At 34.7% G+C, this 23953-nt stretch overlaps 1 protein-coding gene across 3 annotated transcripts in view; it reads right to left on the bottom strand.

The window, feature by feature from the left end:
- KCNT2 (potassium sodium-activated channel subfamily T member 2) overlaps positions 1-23953 on the bottom strand; it is a 155825-nt gene that overhangs the window by 92517 nt on the left and 39355 nt on the right. For all 3 annotated transcript variants that reach the window (XM_062581257.1, XM_062581258.1, XM_062581259.1), the window contains exons 4-8: positions 18743-18791; positions 17033-17092; positions 12766-12840; positions 12199-12282; positions 11502-11596 (exon numbers count right to left, since the gene is read on the bottom strand). In XM_062581257.1, the coding sequence (XP_062437241.1) occupies positions 11502-11596; positions 12199-12282; positions 12766-12840; positions 17033-17092; positions 18743-18791 (363 nt within the window). The remainder of the gene's footprint in view (positions 1-11501; positions 11597-12198; positions 12283-12765; positions 12841-17032; positions 17093-18742; positions 18792-23953) is intronic.

The raw sequence follows: 23953 nt of genomic DNA, 5'->3' as shown, positions 1-23953 counted from the left end.
TATGTACTTGGAATACGAAATAGATGATAAAAGCAATCAAATCACTACACATGAAGTGTTACTGCTCATCAGAGAACCAAAATAACTGATGGCATCTAATAATAAAGTTAAATGTGTTAGCATAAACCACCACAAAACTAAATCCTAGTAATGTAAAATAAATAATTTGTCAGCCTAATGAATCAGTCAATGAAAGATATATATATTTTTTAAAGTCTGCATGCTAATGACAACTTCATGTTTGAGCCAGGAATAGTGAGTGATGATGGTTTGATGCCAGGCATTGAATTTTAAATGGTGAAGCAGCATCTCCAACACAGCTAGTCATCCACTGTAACACATGGCAGTCTATTTGCTAATGTCTAAAGTGATACAATATTCTCAAAGAGAGCATCTGGATATCAGCTTTTTCTTTTTACTGCACACATAAAATGAAGCATGTGAAATGTAATGCCTTCATGCAATGAAAGAGATGAAAGATTTTAACACTTACATTAAATTGTTCCTTTAAGGGGATCTTTACTTGCTTTTGTTCAAGTCCCCCCAAATCATAGCAAAATCTAAGACTTTTTTACCAATATGATGATACACTATTTCACAATCTTCAGACTCCAGTTGTATTCCAGATCTATTTTTATTCCTAAATCTTATTTTACTAGCTATTTTTGTCACCCCTGTTCTGAAGGGAACACGCATATTTTGCAAATATAAACACTTCCGTCTTCACATACTATCTACTTAAAAATTTGTGATTTATCAGCAGGTGTGTGTGTGCATGTGTGTGTAAACCAATGGAAAGCTTACTAAAGAACCCTTTACCCAATAATATTCATGTCTTTGCATGCCTGCTGTGTTTACCTTATTGGTTCCCTGTATCTGATTCCCTAAAGCCTTCCCTCTGACTCTGCATGTTTTCTGAGGATTGTTTTCAAGTACTAACACTACTGAAGGCATACCTATCTAAAATGAGTGAGATTGTACACATTAAAATATGGTAATTGATTTTGATAACTGAATACACATTCTATATCTCTTTAACATTTCTTATTTGTCATTGCTCTTCAGACCAGGAATTCTATATTTTCACCAAATCTATTTTCACCCTTTATTACTTCACAGGGTTCATGTTACAGAATTATTTGTGGCTCTGATTCTGTTCTTATGTGCACCAGTGTGACACACAAAGTTACTCCAGAAGAAAATTAAAGTAGGCTTTACTAATTTAATTTTTAAATAAAATACATAAAATTCAAAGTATACTTAATAAAGAAAGGATGCTGTGGAGATGCAGTCTTTTAGAATCATGCTTCCAACACTGTAGACACTACTTGACTCAAAATCAGTTACCCTTTTTTTCTCTTTTGCTGCCAGAACAACCTTTTATTTTCATGATATCTGGCAATACTATTACTGTATTACAAAATGTCATTATAATAAAAGGCTATTTTAACAGCTGAAAATTTGTTTTCCCAATGGCATATTCAGACTGTATAATGTTTTGCAAAACACTGCATATTCCTCCCAAATACTCTCACAGCTCCTTTAAAAAAATAAAAAGTTGTATTAACTACTTTAATTATTAGCAGCTTTTGAGAGAGAATGCAGGTATAATTGTCTGTTCTAGACTTCAGCTAGAGTCAATCACAGTGAAATAACATGTATGCCTCAAGACTGGACTTTTAAGTCTCTAAATGAGAAATAATAAATCTGATATCTGGAATTAAGAAACATTTGGTATTTTCCTCTTTTAGTGAATCTGAAATTTACTCTCCCTGTGTAAGCTTTCTTGATAAGCACCACTTCCCCATCACAGCAATTTACTACTTGTCTTACTGAAAACCTTTTTGGATATGTGTACATATATTCAAGATGCTCACAATTACATTCCTTCGTACTTCCTGAATTTTAAAGAAAACAGCTACTCCTGTACTATCTTTTCATAAACATATCTCCTCATTAAAAGATTTAATTTTGAAATTGTCTCATGAATCAGAAGTTGTGAATGTGGTTCATAGCTATATTATGTCAGTCACAGAAAGGATTCATAAGAATAATTTATTCCTGTATTATATATAGCATTATATATATTACATATATATAGTTACCCATATCCATCTATCTATCTCTGTCTTTTATATATATTATAAAGGGAGATATCCAAAATTGTGTGTATCAGGGTAAAATGCCAGGATGAATTTGGGATATTTCATTAGGACTTCACTGGAGTAACCTTCCAATCTTTTGGCCTTTCCTGACACTCTAGGGAAGCCTTCACTACATAGGATATGGTGATGGACTTGCCATTATTTTACTTTTACTTTTATGTTTTGAGATGAATCCTTCAGCATATCTTTTCAGTTATGACTGAAAGATATGATCCAGTGTTCACTCAGATTATCTGATAAGAAATGTCTCAAGCATGCTTTCTCTACTGAAATGCAAAGAGTTTTTAAGCCATCTCTGGATAGGATCACACTTTATTTCTAAAATAGAATTCTCCATGAATTTCAGCAGGGAATTCCTTAATTTATTGCTCTACATTAAAAAAATAGTAGGATTTGCTTATAAATGATCTGTTGTTGACTATCTATTCATAGAGACATTGTAAAATGCAGCTCTCAGAGATACCATTTTGTCTTTCTGTTTTTTTTTTTAATTTTAGGAGAAACAAAGATGACTACAGATGTATCTCTTACTCTAGAAGATAACTTCGATTGAATTCTCTAAATAAGCTTTATTACTTTGTTTCACAGACCATACAAAATAGGGTATTATTGTTGTTGTTGTTGTTGATTTGACAGATCCCTGCATATCGTAACTTTAAACGTTCCATTACAGCTCTTGCACAAAAAATTCCCTGCACGTAGGTTAAGAAAGATGTTGACCTAATTATTTTAGAAATAACTATGTAGAAACATCTAAAAGCATTAACAAAGGAAATATTATGTCACTATCAAATTAATAATGAAAATAGCATGAAAATCACTGTATAACTACCTAGGTTTCCATAGAAACCATGTTTGACAGGTAGCCAATAAGACTGGGCTTCCGTAAATCAGTGGGACTGGGCTTCCATACTTCTGCCTTTAATAAACACTATTTCTAGTCTGCCTTTCATAAACAACTTCTCAGTTTTTCAGGAACATAACTCTTGATCCTATATTCTTAAATGGTGGTACTAATCACCTCTATGCTTTTTAAAGAGCTGAACTCTTGAATTTAAGTATGTAAAAACATCCAGGAAGTCCCTGTTCCTTTAAAAATAATAGGAATTTTATCTCTATTTGTTTCATTTAGATAAACTAGATTGTCAACTGTTTGTGGTAACAATTGGTTTTTCACACATCTTTTTGCAGTTTTTAGCAAAGCCATCTTAAAGATTTTTGTAGCTTACAGAAGAGAGATTCTAGAAGTATGTCTAGCAACTGCCTAGTTTCCAACTGGCAAAATCAGGTAATTTAGCTATTGATATGTATATATTGATTTATAATAGCTACAGCTATTCAGTTATCTTAGCAGCAAAAATATCTTTAAATGAGATGCTTTTTATGCAGCAGTGTAAATTAGCACTGCATTATAAGGCACCATTTTCGGTCGAATTCCAACCCAATAAAATAATTACAGCCAACATATTTGAAATGTTATATACATCTTAGTAACTAATTACCAGCATATTTTCAAAATCAATGAAGAAGTCAACAACATTAGACTATTTTGTCCATTCTGTTTTCTCTCTAGGATATAAAGTACCAAATAATATTTTTTGCAGTAAAATTGTGACTTGAAATACCACTTCTGGCTATAACCCTGTTGACTGCTTATATCTGTCATAAGAAAGTTGAGTGCTGCTCCTGCTAAAAGCTCAAAGTTAACTTGCATGTAAAAATGTGCTGATTCGTGTTCAATTGCCCTCAGCTATCCATGCCGTATTTTGGCCACAGACTGACCATCCTAGAAGGAGAAGGAGCCAAAGGAAAATGTGTATTTGTCGGTTGACTATGTTAATATGGTAGGATGCGAAGCATGGTATTGCAGTAGCATCAGCAAGTGTCCCTGCCGTATGCCTAACAATCTCTAAGAGGATGCACAGTAATTTTATAAGTTGTTCCAAGAACATAGTGTGTAGTTTGCCTTGCTACTTAAATGACTGTTTGATAGTTTGAATCTTAAAACACTTACTGATGGGTTATTTTTTAATGACAGAATTTATAGTTCAGGTATGTTCAGGTTTTTTTTTTCCATTTTTTCAAATGACAAATATTCTACCGTTAAATAAAAAATACTGTTACAGCTTTAATGATATCCAGACATATATAATTCTGGAAACATCTGACCAGATGATGACCAGAGATAAACAAAAATGTGACAGAGCCACAATGAAATCAATGTGGCTTTCACTGCTATTTTGATGCCGGAAATTGAGCTCTGAAGTCCTCCAGAGACAAACTTCTACTAAAATATAATTAACAATATATTGGTAAATAGATTTCTCTCCTGCTGAACTTGATGAAAATTTTGTCCTTGTGTTCATGTACACAGCTTTTTCCCAGAAAGTAATAGTTCAGATAAGCTTTAATTGCATTTAGAGAGTAAACTTGCAAATAACAAATGGATACTTTAAGAAATGTTTGTTATTGACCTTCCAAAGGCTACAGAACCTTCTACCATTCTATGCTTTAAGGTAGTGTTAGGGTAGTGTCTGAAACAGACATCACTCCTACTTGTTTACACTGACAGGAAGACTCCCCCTGCCCTGAATTCAGCAACAGAAAGCAGGACAAGGGCTTGGGAAGTTGATGTAATGGATTTGGGAGGCACTTGCCACTCTTGACAGCCTAAAGTAACTGGAGGTGTTCACAGCGTGCTACATGGCTTACTTGTAAGACTTAACGTTTGCTTTATGTTTGGAGAGCACTGCACAGATATATTTCAAAATAGACCTTTAATAAATAAAAACTTAGAAGAAAGCAATCCCCAACAGATCGCCTTCATTTCAGAGAAAAAAAGCACAATTTTCATATCTAATACTTTGTGGGATTCTTGTAATACTTGAATGATTTTTTTTTTTTTTTACTGTTTACAGTTACTTAAAAATTTCAATTTATATTCTAAAATGTTCTAGCATTTAAATTCTGCAACCCATGTATAGTCCTTCAGAATTTTTGTGGGCTTTATCAACTGAGAATCATTAGATTTGTTTATTTCTAACTCACAGAATTACACTTTAATTTTGTACTATTTTTGAATTAAAAACCATAAACTGAGTGCCTGAGTGCTGAGTAACAAAATGTAACAACATGGAAAGAACTGTAGACCCAAAAGTCCCATCTTATTCTATGTTGCCTAATCCATCAGTGCTGGGAGAATTCATCCTACTTAATGTTAGGCACCTTCACAGAAGAACAACCAGTGTTGGCTCCTGTGATAATTAACAGAGGAGGGCAAGAAGCACAGATGTAGGTGATTTATTGGTGATTTAGTTCACTTGAAATGTGTATCCTCTACCTTCTGAGGTATCTGTCTCTACTTATTAATAATAAAAGAAACTGGAAGATTGAGGTTCCTAATTTCTCTAAAATTAGATGGTAGTTGGATTAATCCTTTTTTTTGTTCGTTTGTCATGTTTGGAGTAGACCATTGTTTGGATTTGTTTTCATTCTTATAAGCAACTTATAAGCAACTGTTTCTCTGGCTGAGAATTTTGACTGTTTAACTGACACTGAGGCTACCATACTGGTATACTGTGAGTATTCTGTAAGTCAGTGTGTGGAAGCATCTGAATTTTCTGAAGTTGAAAACACTGAAGGATAAGGAATGTTATTAATTACCTCTGTGAGTTTTCAGTGAAGATATGAGCAAAGTTTGTAAAAGCTTCTTGAAGTCTTAATTACAAAAATAATAAACGTACATCTCAGTCTGTAGCCACCTTATTATAAACATATTCTACACTAGCGATATACAACTAATGCTGATTTTTAAAAAATAATAATTCTTAATAATGACTCACTGTGTCATAGAAAAATGTCTGAAATAGTCATTCAGTGTTATATGTCTAGTAGGGTTTACAAAATCATTAAGTGGTTAGTACTTCATTTGACAAACAAGTGCAAACATTCATTGACTAGATGACACAATAAACTGCTTGACTAGCTCTGTAACTTTTACTAAAACTCTATCAGTAGTAATTATTCAACAGTCTCTCACATAAAAGGATACTTCTTTTAGTGTGTATATATAATAGGAGGTGGTTAGGAGGCCACTGAGGTATTTTTAAAGATGAGAAATTATTGGGTGGTCTAGTCTATCTTCAAAATCAGAAGAAATGAGAAAAATTCCTTGTATGTAAACTGTAAAACTACAAATATGTGGAGTTGGGTTTATACATTTGTTGGTCTGCAAATCAGTTCTACCTCCAGATCTATGAACAATTCTCATCAAAAATCAAAGGGCAAAATATTGCAAAAGCAATACAACATAAATTTTGTTATGTGATTACTTTTTGTTTTGTAATAATGTAGAGAATTGCTAGCTGTTTATAAAAATATAGAAGGAGCTTCTTCCTGCTAAATTCAGAGTGCAAAAGGACAGCTTGAATAATGGTATTCTAAATATGGTGAGATTAGCCAAGTAGCTGTAAACATTTTTTTTTTTAACTTTCTATCTGCAGGCTTGCACTTAAGTTGTAAGGCATAAATTGGAATCTGCATGTGTTATCACCACATAACATTCTAGAGTGGAGACAACTGATGGTTTTGCTGATGGTGCATGAGGCAGAATTTAATTCATTTTCTGTGGGGTTTCTGTTAGCTATGGTAGAACTGCAGTTGTTTTGAAAGATGGAACGTATTATATGTAGATATTAGCAAAATTTAAAAAGAAATGCTTTTTTGTGCATTTATAAATTTATATAGTATTCTATAAATACTGTTGTTTCCTTGTAGCTAGTACATATATAATAGAGACCATTTAAGCTAGTCTTTAAGGTGAATTTCTGCTCAGAAAGATGACCAATCAAATGATAACAAATTTAATGCTATACTTGTCCACATACTAAAAGAACAAACCAAAACATAGCTTTTTGCTGCACTTATCCTTCTCCCCTGTTGTAAACCAGTGAGAGCCTGGGAAATCCAGGTTCTCCCCCAGCGCTCTGGGTGTGCTGAGGCACTTCTAGGAATCTGCAGACTGAACGGTTTCTACACACTTCAGAAAGCATAATTTCAGTTCTTCCTAGAAAAACATACGACCTTGCTGCTCACACAGCTTGCACACATGCAGAAGAACAGACATAAGTATCTTCTGATATAAATATCTTCTTACTCTGTAAACACATACTAGGCTTAAGCCGGGCTCCTTTTTTCTCTCGGAAAGAGGTTATAATACACTTTCTGCAGTAATGTTGTATCCTCAGAATTATCAGTGGAGTCATATGGACTCCAATAGACTTGTACTGATCCAGCTATTTTGTACTCAGTGTAGAATTACAGAGTTTGGTTGATGCAGAGTGGAAAAAAAAAAGCATCTCTTTCCCACCTCAGGCACCCAGCAAAAGCTTACTTTTAAATATGTTAAAATATATACAGAACTTTGAAAAATGGATTAAGGAGCATATGTGTTAGATATGAACTAATTGCTGAAAAACAGTTATGTTTCAGCATTAATTTGTTTTAGACTTTCTCATAAAAAGGACCAGTATAAGACTTACAGAAGCTTTCAGGTCTCGAAGCTGCAAGCGAGCACTTTTGCTGCATTTTCTCAGTGTGCTAGTCTAATTGAGCAGGTACAAAAATGGAAGTTAAAAAAGGTATCTTTTCAGACTCTCATTTTGTTTTGGACTTTTTATAAAATGGTATAACCCTCATAAGAAGCTATATGCCTGCTAAAGAAGCACAGTTTTGAACAGGACTCTGTGGTGTAAAGTTATACAGACTTTCAGAAGTGCTGAGAAGCCAGTGTTCCTATAGAGGCAGATGGTAAGGACAAGCCTGTCAGCCAGCCACTAAGAAGGGCGGCAGTGCTACAATGTAATGCAATGTGCCTATTATTGACTCTTAAGGTGGAGAGGGAGAGGCACCGGCAAGCGCAGTTATCTGTGCCAACAAAATGACACCCATGAGCATATCCCTGTGGCACTGAAGGTCTCCAAGGGGAAAGTGCCCAACTGCTGAGTGAAATTACTCTGGGACTACGAGCACTGTATTCAAGCTACTAAGGTAGGCTTACTACCTTTGCATTACTGCAGCTATGCTACGTTCTTGGACAAAAGTAGTATCTCTAAATGTTGCTGAACTGTAATTAGGAAAACAGACTGGTGGTACCTCAAAGAGTTCTTTGTATTCTGTTACACAGTATAGATATTTCCAATGCCAGCTCCCATACATGTTTGGGGAGTAATAGCCCAAACATGTTCTGTTCTTCCGTTACTGCTTGCTGCTGAGAAAGTATGAAAGAACAGCCTGATGAAAGCCATCCTCAAGTGGACAGATTACAGAAATGGATTATGTTTACCCTTTAGCATAAAGAAACATTTCTTACTCATGTCAACCCTAAATAATGTCTACTAAACTGAAGCACTGTCTCAAATTCACCAAACATGTAACATAACTGAAGATGCTGAACTAAGTGATTTTAGCTGTCTGTTAATAGAATATTTTAATGACGTTTTAAAAATATATTCTAGAATGTAAAATTACATAAAGGTGACTGAAAAAGTGTAAAAATTCTGTTATTGCTGTGCAAGTAAACAATAGTAACAATTGCCTGAACAGAACTCCCATATTAGGCAAATTGCAGACACTTCACCAACTATTTTTAGTCATTCCAAAAGTACTTCATTTCCTTAGTTACTGCATTACGTGCTGTTTTCATCGTATTTAGCTTATTTTGCAGTATTGCAGGGTCAATACTAGATCAGTATATAATGATCTATAATAAGCTGGTATCTGCAACTGTTGAGACCAGACATTATTACTGGAGCTCTGCTTGCCATTTTCTCCATATTTTACTGTCAGTTATCAAAATATCTGGTAATGAACATGATGTTCCATTCTAGCTGAAGCTTCTATACCATATCAATCAGGGATGTTCACAGTGAGTTCTTGGGAAACATTCTTGTTTCTAGTTTGCTTTGCTGAAAACTAAATGCACATTTTGTTCAGCAGTTTAGTAGAATATAGAAGTTGGCCAACAACAAAGACATATTTTACTCAAAAATGCTTTGTATTGTGAACATTAAAACAAAAAATAAAGCCAATTCAAAATGTCCAAGTGCTACAGTGACAGCATTTTATGCAGCCTAGGTCACGTATTATAGCCTTTATTTATATAAAATTTCCTTCTAAACAGCCAGAATATTCAATAGGAAATTTAATCTCACAAAGACCTGTTTCTTTATAACCAGCAGCATTTGTCATTATGCAATTCTATGGCCCTAAGACAAAGGGCAAAATTGGAACCATTATTTTAGCCACTGCCAAAATAGATTCTTCAATAAAGATGGACAGAACTTAGGAGGCCGTGTGCTATTTTACATTGTTATTACCAAAAACAGTTAGCCACACAAGTGTGGCTATCAGAAGAATAAGCTAGAGAAATAAAGTAAAGAGAAAATCAAATCACTGTCTACAAAATGACAGACCAAACCTCATCAGTGCTCTGACACAGAGGCACCCTGACTGGCAAGATAAATAGATTATGTAGCCTTTCCACACAGAATCATCACCACTGTTCACTGCCCCCTTGCACACAATCTTGTAACATGCACATTCTTCCTACAATTATTTTCTTTTTCTACATGCAACACTCATTTCTCAGGCACTACTGCTCTCAAAAAATTCCATATGTTAAGTAAGCTATCAGGCTGTATTAACATCTCTACACTTCTATAATACAATAAGAATGACCATATGTAGTGAGACCAAAGACCCATCTAGTGTACTTTATCTTTCTCAAGCCCTGTTCTACAGTAGATACCTCAAGAAAAATATAATAATTGGGCAATCAAGCAAAATTTCCTGTGAATGTTTTCCCAGTATCCAAAAATGTGCAGCTCATGAATTTCATGAACCAAAAGTATTATTTTTAATACCATCGTCAGATTTTTCTCCATGCTTCTTGAACCCTTGTAAACTTAAAAGATTTCAGTATCTTGTAGCAAAATGTTCCTCAGGTGAACACACTTTTGGTGTTTGAATCTATTATCTACTACTTTCTGGAATCCAGATTAATACCATCTATTGCTTTCTACAAACTGTATTATTACCAGCTGCCCCTGAATTTCTTAGGGTGGCAGGACTGCGTCATCTGGACAGGCTGGAGAGCCTGGTGGAGGGGAACCTCATGAGGTTCAGCAAGGGCAAGTGCAGCTAGGGAGAAATAACCCTAGGCACCAGTACAAGCTGGGGGCTGACCTGCTGGAGAGCAGCTCTGCAGAGAAGGACCTGGGAGTGCTGGTGGATGACAAGTTCACCATGAGCCAGCAATGTGCCCTTGTGGCCAGGAAGGCCAATGGTCTCCTGGGCTGCATTAGGAAGAGTGTGGCCAGCAGGTCGAGGGAGGTGATCCTGCCCGTCTACGCAGCCCTGGGGAGGCCTCATCTCGAGGACTGCATCCAGGTCTGGGCTCCCCAGTACAAGAGAAACATGGAGCTGCTGGAGAGAGTCCAGCACAGGGTTACAAAGATGGTGAGAGGGCCAGAGCTCCTGCCCTATGAGGAACAGCTGCAAGAGCTGCGCCTCTTCAGCCTGGGGAAGAAAAGGCTGAGGGGGGATCTTATCAATGTGTGTAAGTACCTGAAGGGAGGGTGTCAAGGGGACAGGGACAGACTCTTTTCAGCTGTCCCATGTGACAGGACAAGAGGCAATGAGCCCAAACTGAACCACAGGAAGTTCTGCCTGAACGTGAGGGGGAATGTCTTCCCTGTGAGAGGGACGGAGCACTGGAACAGGTTGCCCAGAGAGGCTGTGGAGTCTCCTTCTCTGGAGATCTTCAAGGCCCATCTGGATGCAACCCTGTCTAACTTGCTCTAGGTGACCCTGCTGAGCAGGGGGGTTGGACTAGATGATCTCCAGAGGTCCATTCCAACCTTACTGATTCTATGATTAGAGTGATAAAGCTGGGATCTTGTGGATTTTTCTCTGTCTTCCCCACAATCAGATTAAGATTAGGAGAGTCTAGGTACTTCTTTTCAGACTCTACATACTTGAGTGCCATCTTGGTGTGCATGTAAATCACCACCACCACCACCACTTTGTGTTTTTGAATAGTCTGTATTTCCTTTTTTATAGAGGGAATGATTTCCTCTCCCATGCATGCACAGACTGTTTCCAGCCCCAATGTATCAAGACTCCAGTAGCACTAGCTGTTAATTAACACTTTCATTGCAAATATGTTACTCTTTTTTATTTAAACACATGATTTCTACGAAACCTATTTTATCATCACGTAATAAAATGAGAAAAGGCAATAAATATAATAAAAATAGAGGGCATTTGGTCACTTACCAAGTGAAGATAAGACATAATAAGGTGGATATTAAAATAAGGACCTGGTTAAACATTGCAGACTGTGTGCGTTGGATGGCTCTGTGAAGATCATTCTGTATTAATGGAAAATAGGTGTTGGTGTTATTTTTGGCTTTGAATTAATAAAGCATGAGCTAATTCTATACAGGAATTATATAGTTCCCTTGTAAAATGCAGTCATTCAAATGCACTGAGAATTTGCTGATCACATAGAAAGGTGCAAAGGAGGCAGCTGTGATTCAGTGATTATTTAACAGGTTCTTCATTCATCCTGCCATAATTTTGATAACAATGCAAGCTGCCTGAAGGTTTGTCCGCTGATGTCTATCTTACAAATTATGTGGACTGCAAGGACCAATTAGGGCATAGCAATTTAGTTCCCTCTAAATGTATATGAGCAGAGGAATAGCAAAAGAACTAGCCATCCTGACTTGTTGGCAAAGTAACTATTTACACTAATTCAAGGTTTCAATTGATGTCTTAATTTTTTCTAATTTTGATGCAGCAAAGTTTTCGCAATGCTTGACCATTGCTATAATCTAACTACAAATCTGATGAGCTTCCTAATAAAGCTGGACAGTGGACTACCCTGCCAATATCCCACTAAAAACAATATCCTAACAATATCCTATCCAACAGAAACTCTAAAATACTTATTATTCTTTGTCATACTTACAATCATGTTTTCCAAAGCATGCTTTGCCAGCCAGCAATTTAAAAATACAGGAATAAACAGGTTTCTTAGAACAGGCCAGAAAATCTGAAGGAAGGATCAACACATACATATTAAAAGCTCTTTTTATTCAAGAAACTAGCAACAATGAAGCACTCAGGAAAAACATATTATTAATGTGTTTCTAGTGTCAGATGTGGCTTTACATTTTTTCTTACTATGTGATGAAATGTATACAAGATAATGTGATAAAATAAGTACAGTCAGTTTACAGTGCAGACACTAGAGATTCCTAAATTTTTATATCTAGCTGGATTATTTTATTTATTACGCTGTAATAAATACAGGGGTTTTTATTTGTCCCCTTTTTGCGAGGAAAGGGAAAGAGATTTATATTAATACTTTATTCAAGTAGCAAACCACTTTCTTGTTGTTGTCTAATTCTGTTCCCACAGGAACAAATACAGCATCCACACAAGACTTCCATTTACTTAAATAAAAATTAGAGTATTAATTTGTGCAGCTATAGGAGAACAGTGTACAAGAGTGTATTAATTCAAGTATGTTTACCGTGATGATGAAAGGGACAGCATTAATTATTTCCAGGAGGAAGGGTATTCTCAGAATTTGTTCCCAGATATTTCCCTTCGAAGAAAAGGAAAAAAGAAAATCACAGTAGGTTTAAATCATGAAAAATATACATAATATTCCAAAGCCACATGTGAAGTCTCTCCCAGCATCTGAATTTCAGGAGGATGATTTGTCACCAATTTAAACACGCATGTCAAACAGCGAGTAGACAGGCCACTCCAGACTAACTATGTTTTCTATTTCTCATAATGTACCTCATAGATTTAAAAAATATATTTTTAAATCTATATTTCTACTACAGCAGTTCTTTCTTTCCATATTACCATATATTTCCTTGCTATAACCTATTTAACAAGACAGCTCAAATGAATATTTCTAATTGCATTAACTACTCAGCTCATTCTCTCATCTAATGAAGAACATGAAATTAATTTTTCAAATTTTTCAAAAGATAATATATTCCTTTTTCCTCCTATTGCATTTTTAGGCATCTTGAAATCATATACAGCCACCTTCTCACTTTGCTTTTTCATTCTTCTAAGGTTAGCTGAGTTCTATTTTTAAACACTCACTTGCAGATAGATAAGGAGATGAAACGCCTGTCTTGAGGAATTTATATTCTTAGCAATACTAGTTTTTCAGTGATTCTTCATAAAAGCAATGGGCTAACCCGATGTCAAATTCTTCTATCTGCAACTCTTTCTAGTCCCTTTTTCTTAGAAACCTTTAGATCTCTAAAATCTTGCAAGACAGTGCTCTAGCTTTTCTTTCACAGCTGAGTTGTGATTGTGAATCGTTAGATATTAGGATGAAAATTCATTCATTAAAAAGGTTATTTAAAATTTAGTAATTTCTGGCTTTACTAATTCTGTATATCATGAATCCGTCATAGGTAATGCAGTAACAACGCAGCATAAACTACGGTAATATTGCAAGAATTTGCAGTACAGCACCGTAACTTCAGCTGCAATGATGAATTAATCCTTCTTGTTAAAATACCCTTATGATACAGGTCCTGAAATTAAACAGAAGCCACAATGTGTATAAAGTTATTCTATTTTTTCCTTTTCACATTTGGAAGCCATCATAGCTCCTGGGCAGGAGTAAATGTCTCCAATGTAATTGCAGGTGGCACACGTTAGACATACTTCAATAATCTTTAATATTTTGTATGACAAACATACAAAGCCCTTTAAACAGAAATGAAATTGTGAGACTATAGACTGAGATTTTATCAGTAGGAATAATAAAGTAGAAAGACTTCCAAATTTTTAATTTACTAGCAACTGACCCATTCCATGTAAATAAATAATCTCCTTATTTTTAATGTATGAGCCTTCTTTTCTGAGTTCTAGAAAAGAATGATCTTTGTTTCATGTTTCATTGGATTTGTAGTGTTCCTTTTCTAAAGAGAAAACAGAGCCAAGTTTAAGGAAAATAAATCAATTCTTTTGGCATATTCTACACTATAAATTTTATTGCTAAGCATGTTCACATACAAATTCAACTTCATCTGGAAGAATCCAGTCTTTCTGTTAGCAGAATAAAAGGATCTCCCTAAATGGAAAAAGCCCCAATAATTTATCTGTGCAGGCAAAATGCACGTGCCGATGTGCTTCAGTGACCTAGTGATGCTTGCAGCTGTTAATGTTCTGGCTCCCACACACAAGTACATCATGTCTTCTGCAAAACTGTCTCCTGCAGTGAGAACACATGGTACTGATTAAAGTAGATAAGAGTGGCTGTGCACTGGTAACACAGTAGCATTGCCAAAATCAGTTTTGGCAATGAAAATTTCTGATGTAGAACATAGTCTTTTTTCAGGATTTTGGCTATGTGCAAACTCTCGTGTTATGCTGTGGGAACACAGCTTGTAAAAGTTTTTTGGATCCAAGTGATGACCTGTGTGTGATAAGACAGTGCTGTATCTGCATCTCCCACCATATAAAAGCAATAAAAATTTCAAATTCATTTATGTGTATCCTAATACTATGATGTTCTATTATCTCACGCATGTTCTGCACATCAGATTATTTCTTATATCTCTTCAGCCAAGTATCGGAAAGGTAAATTCCTTGGAGCATTCTCTCAAATGACTATTTTATTTTCCCCTGAGGTTATCTGTAAAATCCTGGCAATGTTTGTGATAAACACAATCATCATCATCTTTGTGTTTTCATCCTGCTTGTCCTCTCACCTGTGTTGAAATCATAAAAGCTCTGGAAGTGTTGGCATAAAATAAGCAACCTGTCTCAATACTCCTTCAGTTACCCTGGCTGTGCAGAAAGACCTTACAGTGGGTGAAATAACTAGTCCTTCCAAGGACAGGTGTAAAACTGGAGGTAATGACTCTAACGTGATGTTGTTTGCAGACTGCGTGCAGGAACAGAGGGAGAGATGTGTTTGCATCAGGTGGATTGCCAAAGTGCATTTCAATACCATTATTCTTCCTTACGTTATTCTTATTCCCTTGAGAAGAGTAGAAATCACATTGCTTCAACAGCTTGGCTTCTGCTTTGATCCTGAATTTGCAAGATGCAAAGGCAGAGCAGAGGCAATTTTCTTCTCAGATGTCAAGGAAGCTGATAATTACATCATTTGTATTACTTGTATGAAAATTAACTCAAGCCAGTTCAGTAAGAATATTATATGTAAAAATAATTGCAAAGAGTGTTCAACTTTTGATTACATGTTATGGAATTTCCTGGACCCACAGCATTTGTAGTCATTTTCTTCTGTGAAAAGTATATGCAGCATATCAGGATAGGAGAGCTTTACACTCATTGTACACTAAAAATAACTAATCAAGGGAGCTTACTTGTTGATATTTCTTTCATCCTGTGTACTCCTGAAATTTGTGCAAGGTGCGAGTACATGAGATAGGCATAAAATGCTGTTCAACAAATTCAGGGACAATATAAATTATGATTTTTTTTTTAATGTAGGTTTTGGCACTAGATGTGTTAATTTTACGTGGATTATTTCTGCCTATAAATGATTTACGTATGTAAACCACAACACCTAAATAGTAAATGCTATTTATAAAGATTAAAAATAATTTTTAATTATTTTTTCAGTGGACAGTTTTAAGCCCCTTAGAATTGTTGAACACTAAGGAAAACATTCATGCTATAACAACTTTATAAGCACAATAAAGTACAATTCAATGCTGGCTGTCGTAACTACTGAATGTCAGTAATCCTGAATTTGTTAAAGAAATAATTTATGGTTTGATATATCTTCAGCTTTGGAAATCAACTTTTTTAATATTTACTTGGATAAATGAGGTTACTTTTTATTCTGAAGATACTCAGAATTCAGGCTGCCCAAAACGCACTAAGCTTAACAAAATGCATTATCTGAAGAAAATTCAGATAAAAATATTACAAAAATACAACCTTTTATGGAAAAATTAAATACAAAAATGTATTGTATTCACATAATTTTATCAGAGGATTTCAAGGCATTTTGCAAAGGTGTACCAGTACCATCCTAGATGGATTTGGGTACATAGAAAAAAAAGGCTGTGTTGGACTATTTTTTTGGTGTCCAGTTTTAGAGGCCTGAAACTTGAGTTATAGATATTGAGTAGCCATACCTTTGATGCCAATGATAACTGTGTGTCCATGGTTTAGTAACTCTATAGATATATGAAACTCTGCACTTGAAAAATCACTATCCAAAACCAAAGGTCAGTTTTGAGAGTGTGTTTTCAAATGACAGTATGCCAGTAAACAAAGGAAAAATGGAAACTGCACTTCTGACTTCCACTCTCTAAATATTTATTTACTATTTGCTCATAATTTAAGGAAAAAAGAACAGGGATGCCTGTGACAATACGCCATTCTCTATTTGTTTTTCTCAACTTCTGCTAGTACATCAGTGTGGACACAAATATAGTCATCTGAATTTTCATGCACCAAAACATTTATCTCAGTTACTTTCTGTGGTAAATTATGCATTATTTTTGGTGTTTTATTTTATATAAATTTCACTGGAGGTATTCCTTTTTTGCTACAGTTCTCTATGGTCTACTCTTAGAATGTGTATTCATATTATTAGGAGTATTTCAGAAAAGTGATGCTTTCTTACTATCTCTCTTTTGCTAGGTGCTGCTTCTGAGAAGATGTATGTTAGGGGCATTGTACTAATCTGAAAACAGGAAAAGCAGCCCAAAGAAGACCTGGGCTCACCTTACAGCTTTAGATATGGTAGAGATGCAAGTCAAGTAACTACAAGTGCTTACCTTGTAGCTTAGATAACTCAGCAGCATTGTTTCAAACAGACTTATTACAGCCACTGAAACCTTAAGAGAGATAATATGTATGTTAATACTGGCTTCTAAAGAATATATGACATTAAAAGTTACATTGAAAAGTTAAAGATAATAAAAAACAGCTTTTTCATGGTTTCTCTGAAACCATCTCAGGCTACAACATTTAGTTCCAAGCTTAAAAACTCTCATTTGTTTGAATAAAGCACAAGCTTTAATACAAGACTGTAACCATAAACTATTAAGTCTCTCAGTATTTTAGAAATAAATTGGATACAGTAATCTGGATGTCTAGATCAAACTTTATTTATTCAAACTGTGCAAATTTTAACCAAGGATTTGAAAGGTATTTTCATTAAGGGAGTTAGGGTAGGGTTAGGGTTAGGGTTAGGGTTTACCCTTTACTTCATTAGTAAAATAGTATATTTCACAGAAATAAAAATCATCACGATGGCATTGCATTAAGCACAGTGCAAGAATATAATGCTATAATTATTCTAGAAGCTTGAGGAAATCTTAATAGAAAAAATACAGGGAGAATTCCACAAATAGTTTTGAAGTATGGGAGAAATTGAGAACTTTATGTAAAACAGTATTATATTTACCATAAATAATTTAATTTTAGTAACTGTTAGATCACTTTTAAGAGACACCGAGCACTTAAAAGTCCCATTATTTTCAGTTAGCTGGTTAGTTGGATTTCTAAAAGCAGCAACAAGGTAGTTCTGCCTTTTTTTTTTTAAGAAAAAAACAAAACAAAAAAACAGTATTCCAGGAAATAAAATTACTAAAATAGCTTAGGTGTTGAAATCTCCTTCTCTTTACACTATATCCTTTGGGAAGTTTCCTTCTTTTTTTCAGAAGCCCATTAAAAACATGAATCTTTAAACATTCCTTTGAGATTAACAAATGTAGACTACTATGGACCAGGGTATGGAGCATTTATGAAACCAGTCTGCCTCTCCTTCAGTTCCCAACACAATAATCCCAAGAATATTCTTTCATTCCTTAATGAAATTAATTAATTAATTAATTATGAATTAATTTCTGCATTGGGCGGTAACCCTACTTGATCGCAGCACTGTCCATGGGTAAAAAAGAGGGTTTCCTAGATGAGCAGGCTTCATGACACTGAAAACTGAACCACATACTTCAAAAGCACTCAGAGACCCATAAAACATTTTATGTAATGCATCTAGTATAATATACACTAAACATGCAGGCATCTATATTATGAAGTAACTTTAATTTTCTAGTGAATTTAATATGAATGCACAGAAAACACATTACAAAAGCTAATCTTAGGCAACTGCAAAATTTAAACTAACTGTTATAGGAAATACTGATTACTAAACTCAACAGAGCTTGATAATTCTAAAAGAAAATTCTACCCTAATGCTACAATATTTTATTATAATGCTCAATACTTTATACTTTATATACTTTATTTGTAAAGCAAAATACTTTATTTGTAAAGCATTTAGCCTCATATAAATTCACATGAGTCAGCTCACATCAGTGCATCTTGTTTAGTTTATGCTTTCTTTGTACTCAGTCATCAAGTAGATTTCTTTGTTAGTATTACCTTCTCCATTTATCCTTTAACATCTCTACAATGCTATAAATCAATATTGCCTAGGGTTATTAAATGGAAATATTTAAAAGTGTCCATTCATACATTACCTGTAATCCCCATAAAGGCAAACTTCGATTCACCCAAATAACAGGAGACCTGTTCATTAAAATGAAAAAATAAATATGACATTAATCAAAATCTGGTTAATGTCCTGACCAAAGTCAAGGGAAAAATTTTTGTACATGTCAATGGAATTTAAAGCAGCTTTATTTTTTTAAATGGTTCTCAGTAATAAAATTTTTAAATCAGTAGTTATCTACTTAGTATTGACATTCTGTTTGTCTTTCTAATCCAGAGCCAATCACTGAGTTTCCTTCCGAACAATCTAATGCCCAATGATACCGAAGTCTTTTATTGGCTTCACGGGCTGCTAGTTCATCTCCCATGATTCTAGAAAGAAAGTAAAAACTCTCAGTTGGAGGTTTTGGTTCTAGAGTTGCAGAGGAATAATTATTTGTGGTAGGACATGCTTGACAGTTGAGGAGTCTTAAAATGTCACACTCCTGTTGGAAGATGATCTATCTTCCAGTTTCCCACCCTTCCCACTACTAAGTGGACTTTTAGTTTGTCTTTTTTAAATTAGGAACTCACCAATCAATCATTCCAGGTGTGAAGTTTTGACTGGAACAACCTCGGTTCAATTCCTTACTGATGGTTGCCAATAAATCCACGTAAAGTTTCCATTAGCAAATATGGGAACACCATCATAGAAGAATATGGAGGTGGGAATGGACATTAATTGGATTATTAAAACTGTTTATAAAATACATTTTAGATTCAGTATTTTGAAATACTTGTCAATGGATATAGACATTCATAAAAGTAATTTTAAGAAACTAGTTCTGTAAGTTTTAGATAAAGGATATAAAGCATTTCAGGTTACATTTTTAAAAGATTTATTTATAAACAAGATCCAATTTAAAAACAAAATAACTTGAATATATTTTTAAGCTGAAACAAGTACACAATAAATACTGAAGATCCAGAGATACTAGAAGTCCTATCACACAAGACAGGTTGGGATAGAAAGAGCACATATACCGGTAACTTCTTTACTCTCAACAGGAAAGCTTGCACCAAAGTAGTTTATATCCTCACATGAGGAGTGTCTGGGGATTCATGCAGCCTTAGCAGTTCAAGTGAGAAACTGCTAACATCTATGTAAAAAAATAGCTGCTATGTACATCTGATATAATCTTACCTTGAATTGCTGGTACATATCTTCCCTTTAAATGGTCACGTAAAGAGATGGAAATATGTTTGTGTAAATGACGGAAAATAACGTTGCTTTTCCCTGGCAAGCAGGATCGGGAGAAAGGGATTTCTGGACAACAGATTAGTAATAGTTGTATTTTTACCAACTACAAGAGTGGGACAGGCCTAAATAATATCCATTAATAAGGATACTTCATGTCTTAATCTCTCATCTATACTGCTGCTGCTGTGCCTGAAGGAATAAATAAAAGATACTAACTTGTGTAGTATTTCTGAAACACAGGCAATAAATCCATGGGGGTGAGTCTGTGATGAAAGACATCTCCCAGAACTGTCACTTTAAAAACAACCAGGTGATAACGTTTTCTGTGGCTACTTTATCAGTACCTCAAGTAGTTTTTCTTATTAGGGTGTGACACAGTGTCTAGAGAGGACCTTCTTGTAACACAGCTTTCGTAAGAATGCGTTACAGAGGTGGCTTAGTTCTCAAGCCCTCAGGATCTATATGGACAAAGCCATTGACATTAATGGGATACCATTTGGGCACAGGATTTGTTTCTCCAGCACAGCTGTTAAAATTGCAGTCTTTGGAAGCATGCAGACCTAACTTACTTGGAATTTCTCAGGCAGACATGTTATACACAGATGGAACAAACTAACTAGTCTATTAAATGTACTAAAACACAACATACTAGAGTAAAACATACAGAAAAGGTAACTATACTCTATGGCTGGTTAATTATTAAAAATTTAGTTTCCAGGAAAGGCCTGGAGAATTAAAAATCTTTATATGTGAATACAAAACTATCAAAGTACACCTGCCAGCAACTGAAGTGCTGATATTTTTTTATGCTTCTGACTTTTTAAGATGCTCTACCTATCCAGACGTAAGTTTGACTTATAATATGCTCATTTAGGTTAACTAACTTCTTTATTAAGAGTTCTCGTAACAAAACAATACCAGCAACTTCTTCATGCCAAAAACCATCATTAGCTACAAAAACACCTGAACTATATGTTTCTTTTCCACTAGAAAATTGCATTACTTTAAATTAGATCCATGAAGACCAATTTTACTTTCTGCTATGCAACTGTGCTGGAAGCTTTGACACCAAGTAGATCATTTATTCAAAAACAGAATAACAAGATAATCATTTTGATTTTTACAAAATCCCTTGGTGATGCTTTATTAGCCACATATTTTTAAAGATATATATCCTTTTCAGTTTTTGGATTTGAGGATTTTTTTTTTTTTTTTTTTGAAACAGCTCTACTTGTAATAAACAGTATGTGAATTAATACAGCTGGTTTTGTACTGTCACATGATTGTAAAGTATTGCTCCCTATGCACACTTCTGAATGTCTTAATACTTAAACATAGCCCTGGTTTTACATTACACAACTTTTGCAAGCCTGAATTTGTATGCTCCTTGCTGAGGCATGGCAAATAATGTCAGGTTTAAAACCTCGTATTGTCATTTTATTTTATGAAAATTTGTTTTTTTTTTTCTATTCAAAGTATTAAAGGTAGCAGCTTGAAGAAGCTTGTGGGAATTATTCCTGAAGGTCAAAAATCAATTTGTATCAGTCACTACAATCCCACTGACAGCATATATTCTGAAATAACACAGAGAGAGGATGACTGACTGACTACATTGCCCAACAGTGGACATACATACTACTCGCAAGAACAATCAGCAGGACGTGATCGGGACTGCACAGAACTGTTGAGACTATGTATCCGTGCCCCAGAATGTCCCTGTGACCTTTGAATTTTTCACTAACAAAAAGAGCCCCATTCAGTTGCTGTATTCTATTTAAAACTTAGAAAACTAGGTTTTGACAAATACGCACAACACTTGGACTGAACTGTAGTGGAAGATATAGGTAAACTAGAGCACTTGGGAAGTCTAGAAGAGGAAATACTCAAGTGTGGTTGTTTTATTTGCAACTATTATCTACTGACATCAATTTGAGAAAAAAAACAGTTAAAAAGTAAAAGATCTGCCAGAGGGTAAAAGTAAATAGTAGTAACAATGCAGATTATTATTAGCATGGCAACAGCTAAAGAGGATGGCAGTTAGAGATACTATTTTCTCTATGTTAGGGTTTCTAAGAATGTAATGAAATGAGTGTAACGTAACTTATGAAAGTAAGTTTACAAAATTTGTGATACTCATATAGAATCACAAATAAGTCCATACAGAATGGACTTTCAGTACATTTTGGGGTATACAATTTTTTCAATTTTCTTAGTCTTTGCAAAAGCTGTAAACGAAACAAGTAATTACGAATAGCTGCTTTTCCATCAGTATTGTGTTGACTCCACATAGAACCCATTGCTATTACATCAAATTCCTCCTGTTAGATCAAGCCATTTTAGATGTAAACTACAGTTGCCTTCTCTCTAAATTATACATTTTTTTTGTACTTTTCGTTTTTCTTTAAAAAGAAGACAGTAAATCTTCATGTAAAAATTCATACTCTATTCAGTAGCACCCAGTCATGTTGCCACTAAAGGAACTTTGTAAAAAGTAAAATTCAGATTGTCAGTAAAATGAACTTTGCTGTCAATAACAGGAAGATGCTGTTCACTCCACCTATTTAGCATTTATTTTGTGACCAGACTGAATTGAGAAATATTTTGGGATCTGTAGAATATGAGTAATTCTAGGAGTCATTATTTAGAGTATGACTGCTTCCTACCTCTTAGATTCCCAGACAAATCAATGATTACTTTAAAATGTCTCTCTCCTTCTCCCAATTCACTATAAAAGGCTTGTAGAAGTTGGTGCAAAAGTACTGGTATTTGTTCGGCTGGAATACTGAGTTTCAGCAAAATTATTATTTTTTGCAGTAACTTTCTTCTTAACAATATGATAAAAGAAATAAAAGATTGCTCACTTTTATGGCTTTAGTTTTTCAATAAGAACATAATTTGATGGGAACCCAATCTCTAAGCTGAAGGTAAGGAAGAGGTATCCTGGAAGCTTAAGAACGCTGTGCATTAGGAAAATACAGAGTCCCTGACTCACTTCATATAGCTTTCCAAAGAGAGGGTCCCTCTTAATCATTATTAAAGGTTTTGTGGTATCTTTCTTTTTCTTTGTTTCTTCCCCTTCCTCTTCTTGAAGAGTCATTCTGAAATATGTAGAGGGGGTATCAAAAAAAAGAAGTACATTTTCTTGCAGCTTTTGCTCTTCCAGGATGCTTTTTCTGACCCTTTTAAGATGTTCTGGTTTCTTACAATAAGTTTTGACATAAGGCTTCCCAAATGCATCTTCTGTACTTCCCATTCACACATCCATCTCTCATGCACTGCTCAGTAAAGCCTATCTTCTTTAACTCACTTCACTTTTGTAGTTGATTCTTATCCACATAATATATCTACTATGCAGTAACTTTTCTACAGTATTCTCCTTATTAGACTTTTAATTGATTTTCAAATTTTAGATGTCATACTTTATGTGCTTTGCCTAACAGTGTATTAAGAGTTCCAGTTCTATCACCTCAAGCTTAGTATTTTCATCCATGATTTGTTTCTCCCAGTATTCAAGGCTGCCAGAAGCAAATCATGTGAAAGCAATTAAGTTAATAAAAAGTAGTATTTATTAACATGTAGAAGATTTGAGAAGATTTAACATAGGACATTTTAGGCTAGACAGAAAATCAATTTAAAATTCTGTATATATTTATTTAGTTTCAACTAGGAAACAGAAAATGCAACCAAAGTAGAGCGTTGAATAAATCATAATCATTTTATCTACAATTGTTAGATGACAGTTGTTTATTTTTTGTTTTTATGTGGTTAGTTGTACAACACAAGAAAAAAAAACTGAGTATCCAGTGATCCACATAGAATATCTTTATTTCCAATTGTGGGTATGCAAAAGTCATGCATTAAGACCACAGAAAATGATGGGTATAGAGTGTATTTATTTTTGGTCTCCTTCTCTTCTAACTGTTTAGGGAAAGCAGGATGGCTAGAAAATTATCATCTCTGTCATCTTCATGAAAGCTCAGTTTCATGTATTCATCTGCTT

The sequence above is a fragment of the Rhea pennata genome, chromosome 8 (assembly GCF_028389875.1).
Source record: "Rhea pennata isolate bPtePen1 chromosome 8, bPtePen1.pri, whole genome shotgun sequence".
Taxonomy (NCBI): domain Eukaryota; kingdom Metazoa; phylum Chordata; class Aves; order Rheiformes; family Rheidae; genus Rhea; species Rhea pennata.
Note: the sequence above shows the minus strand (reverse complement) of the source record. Positions and strands in the feature narration are given on the sequence as shown.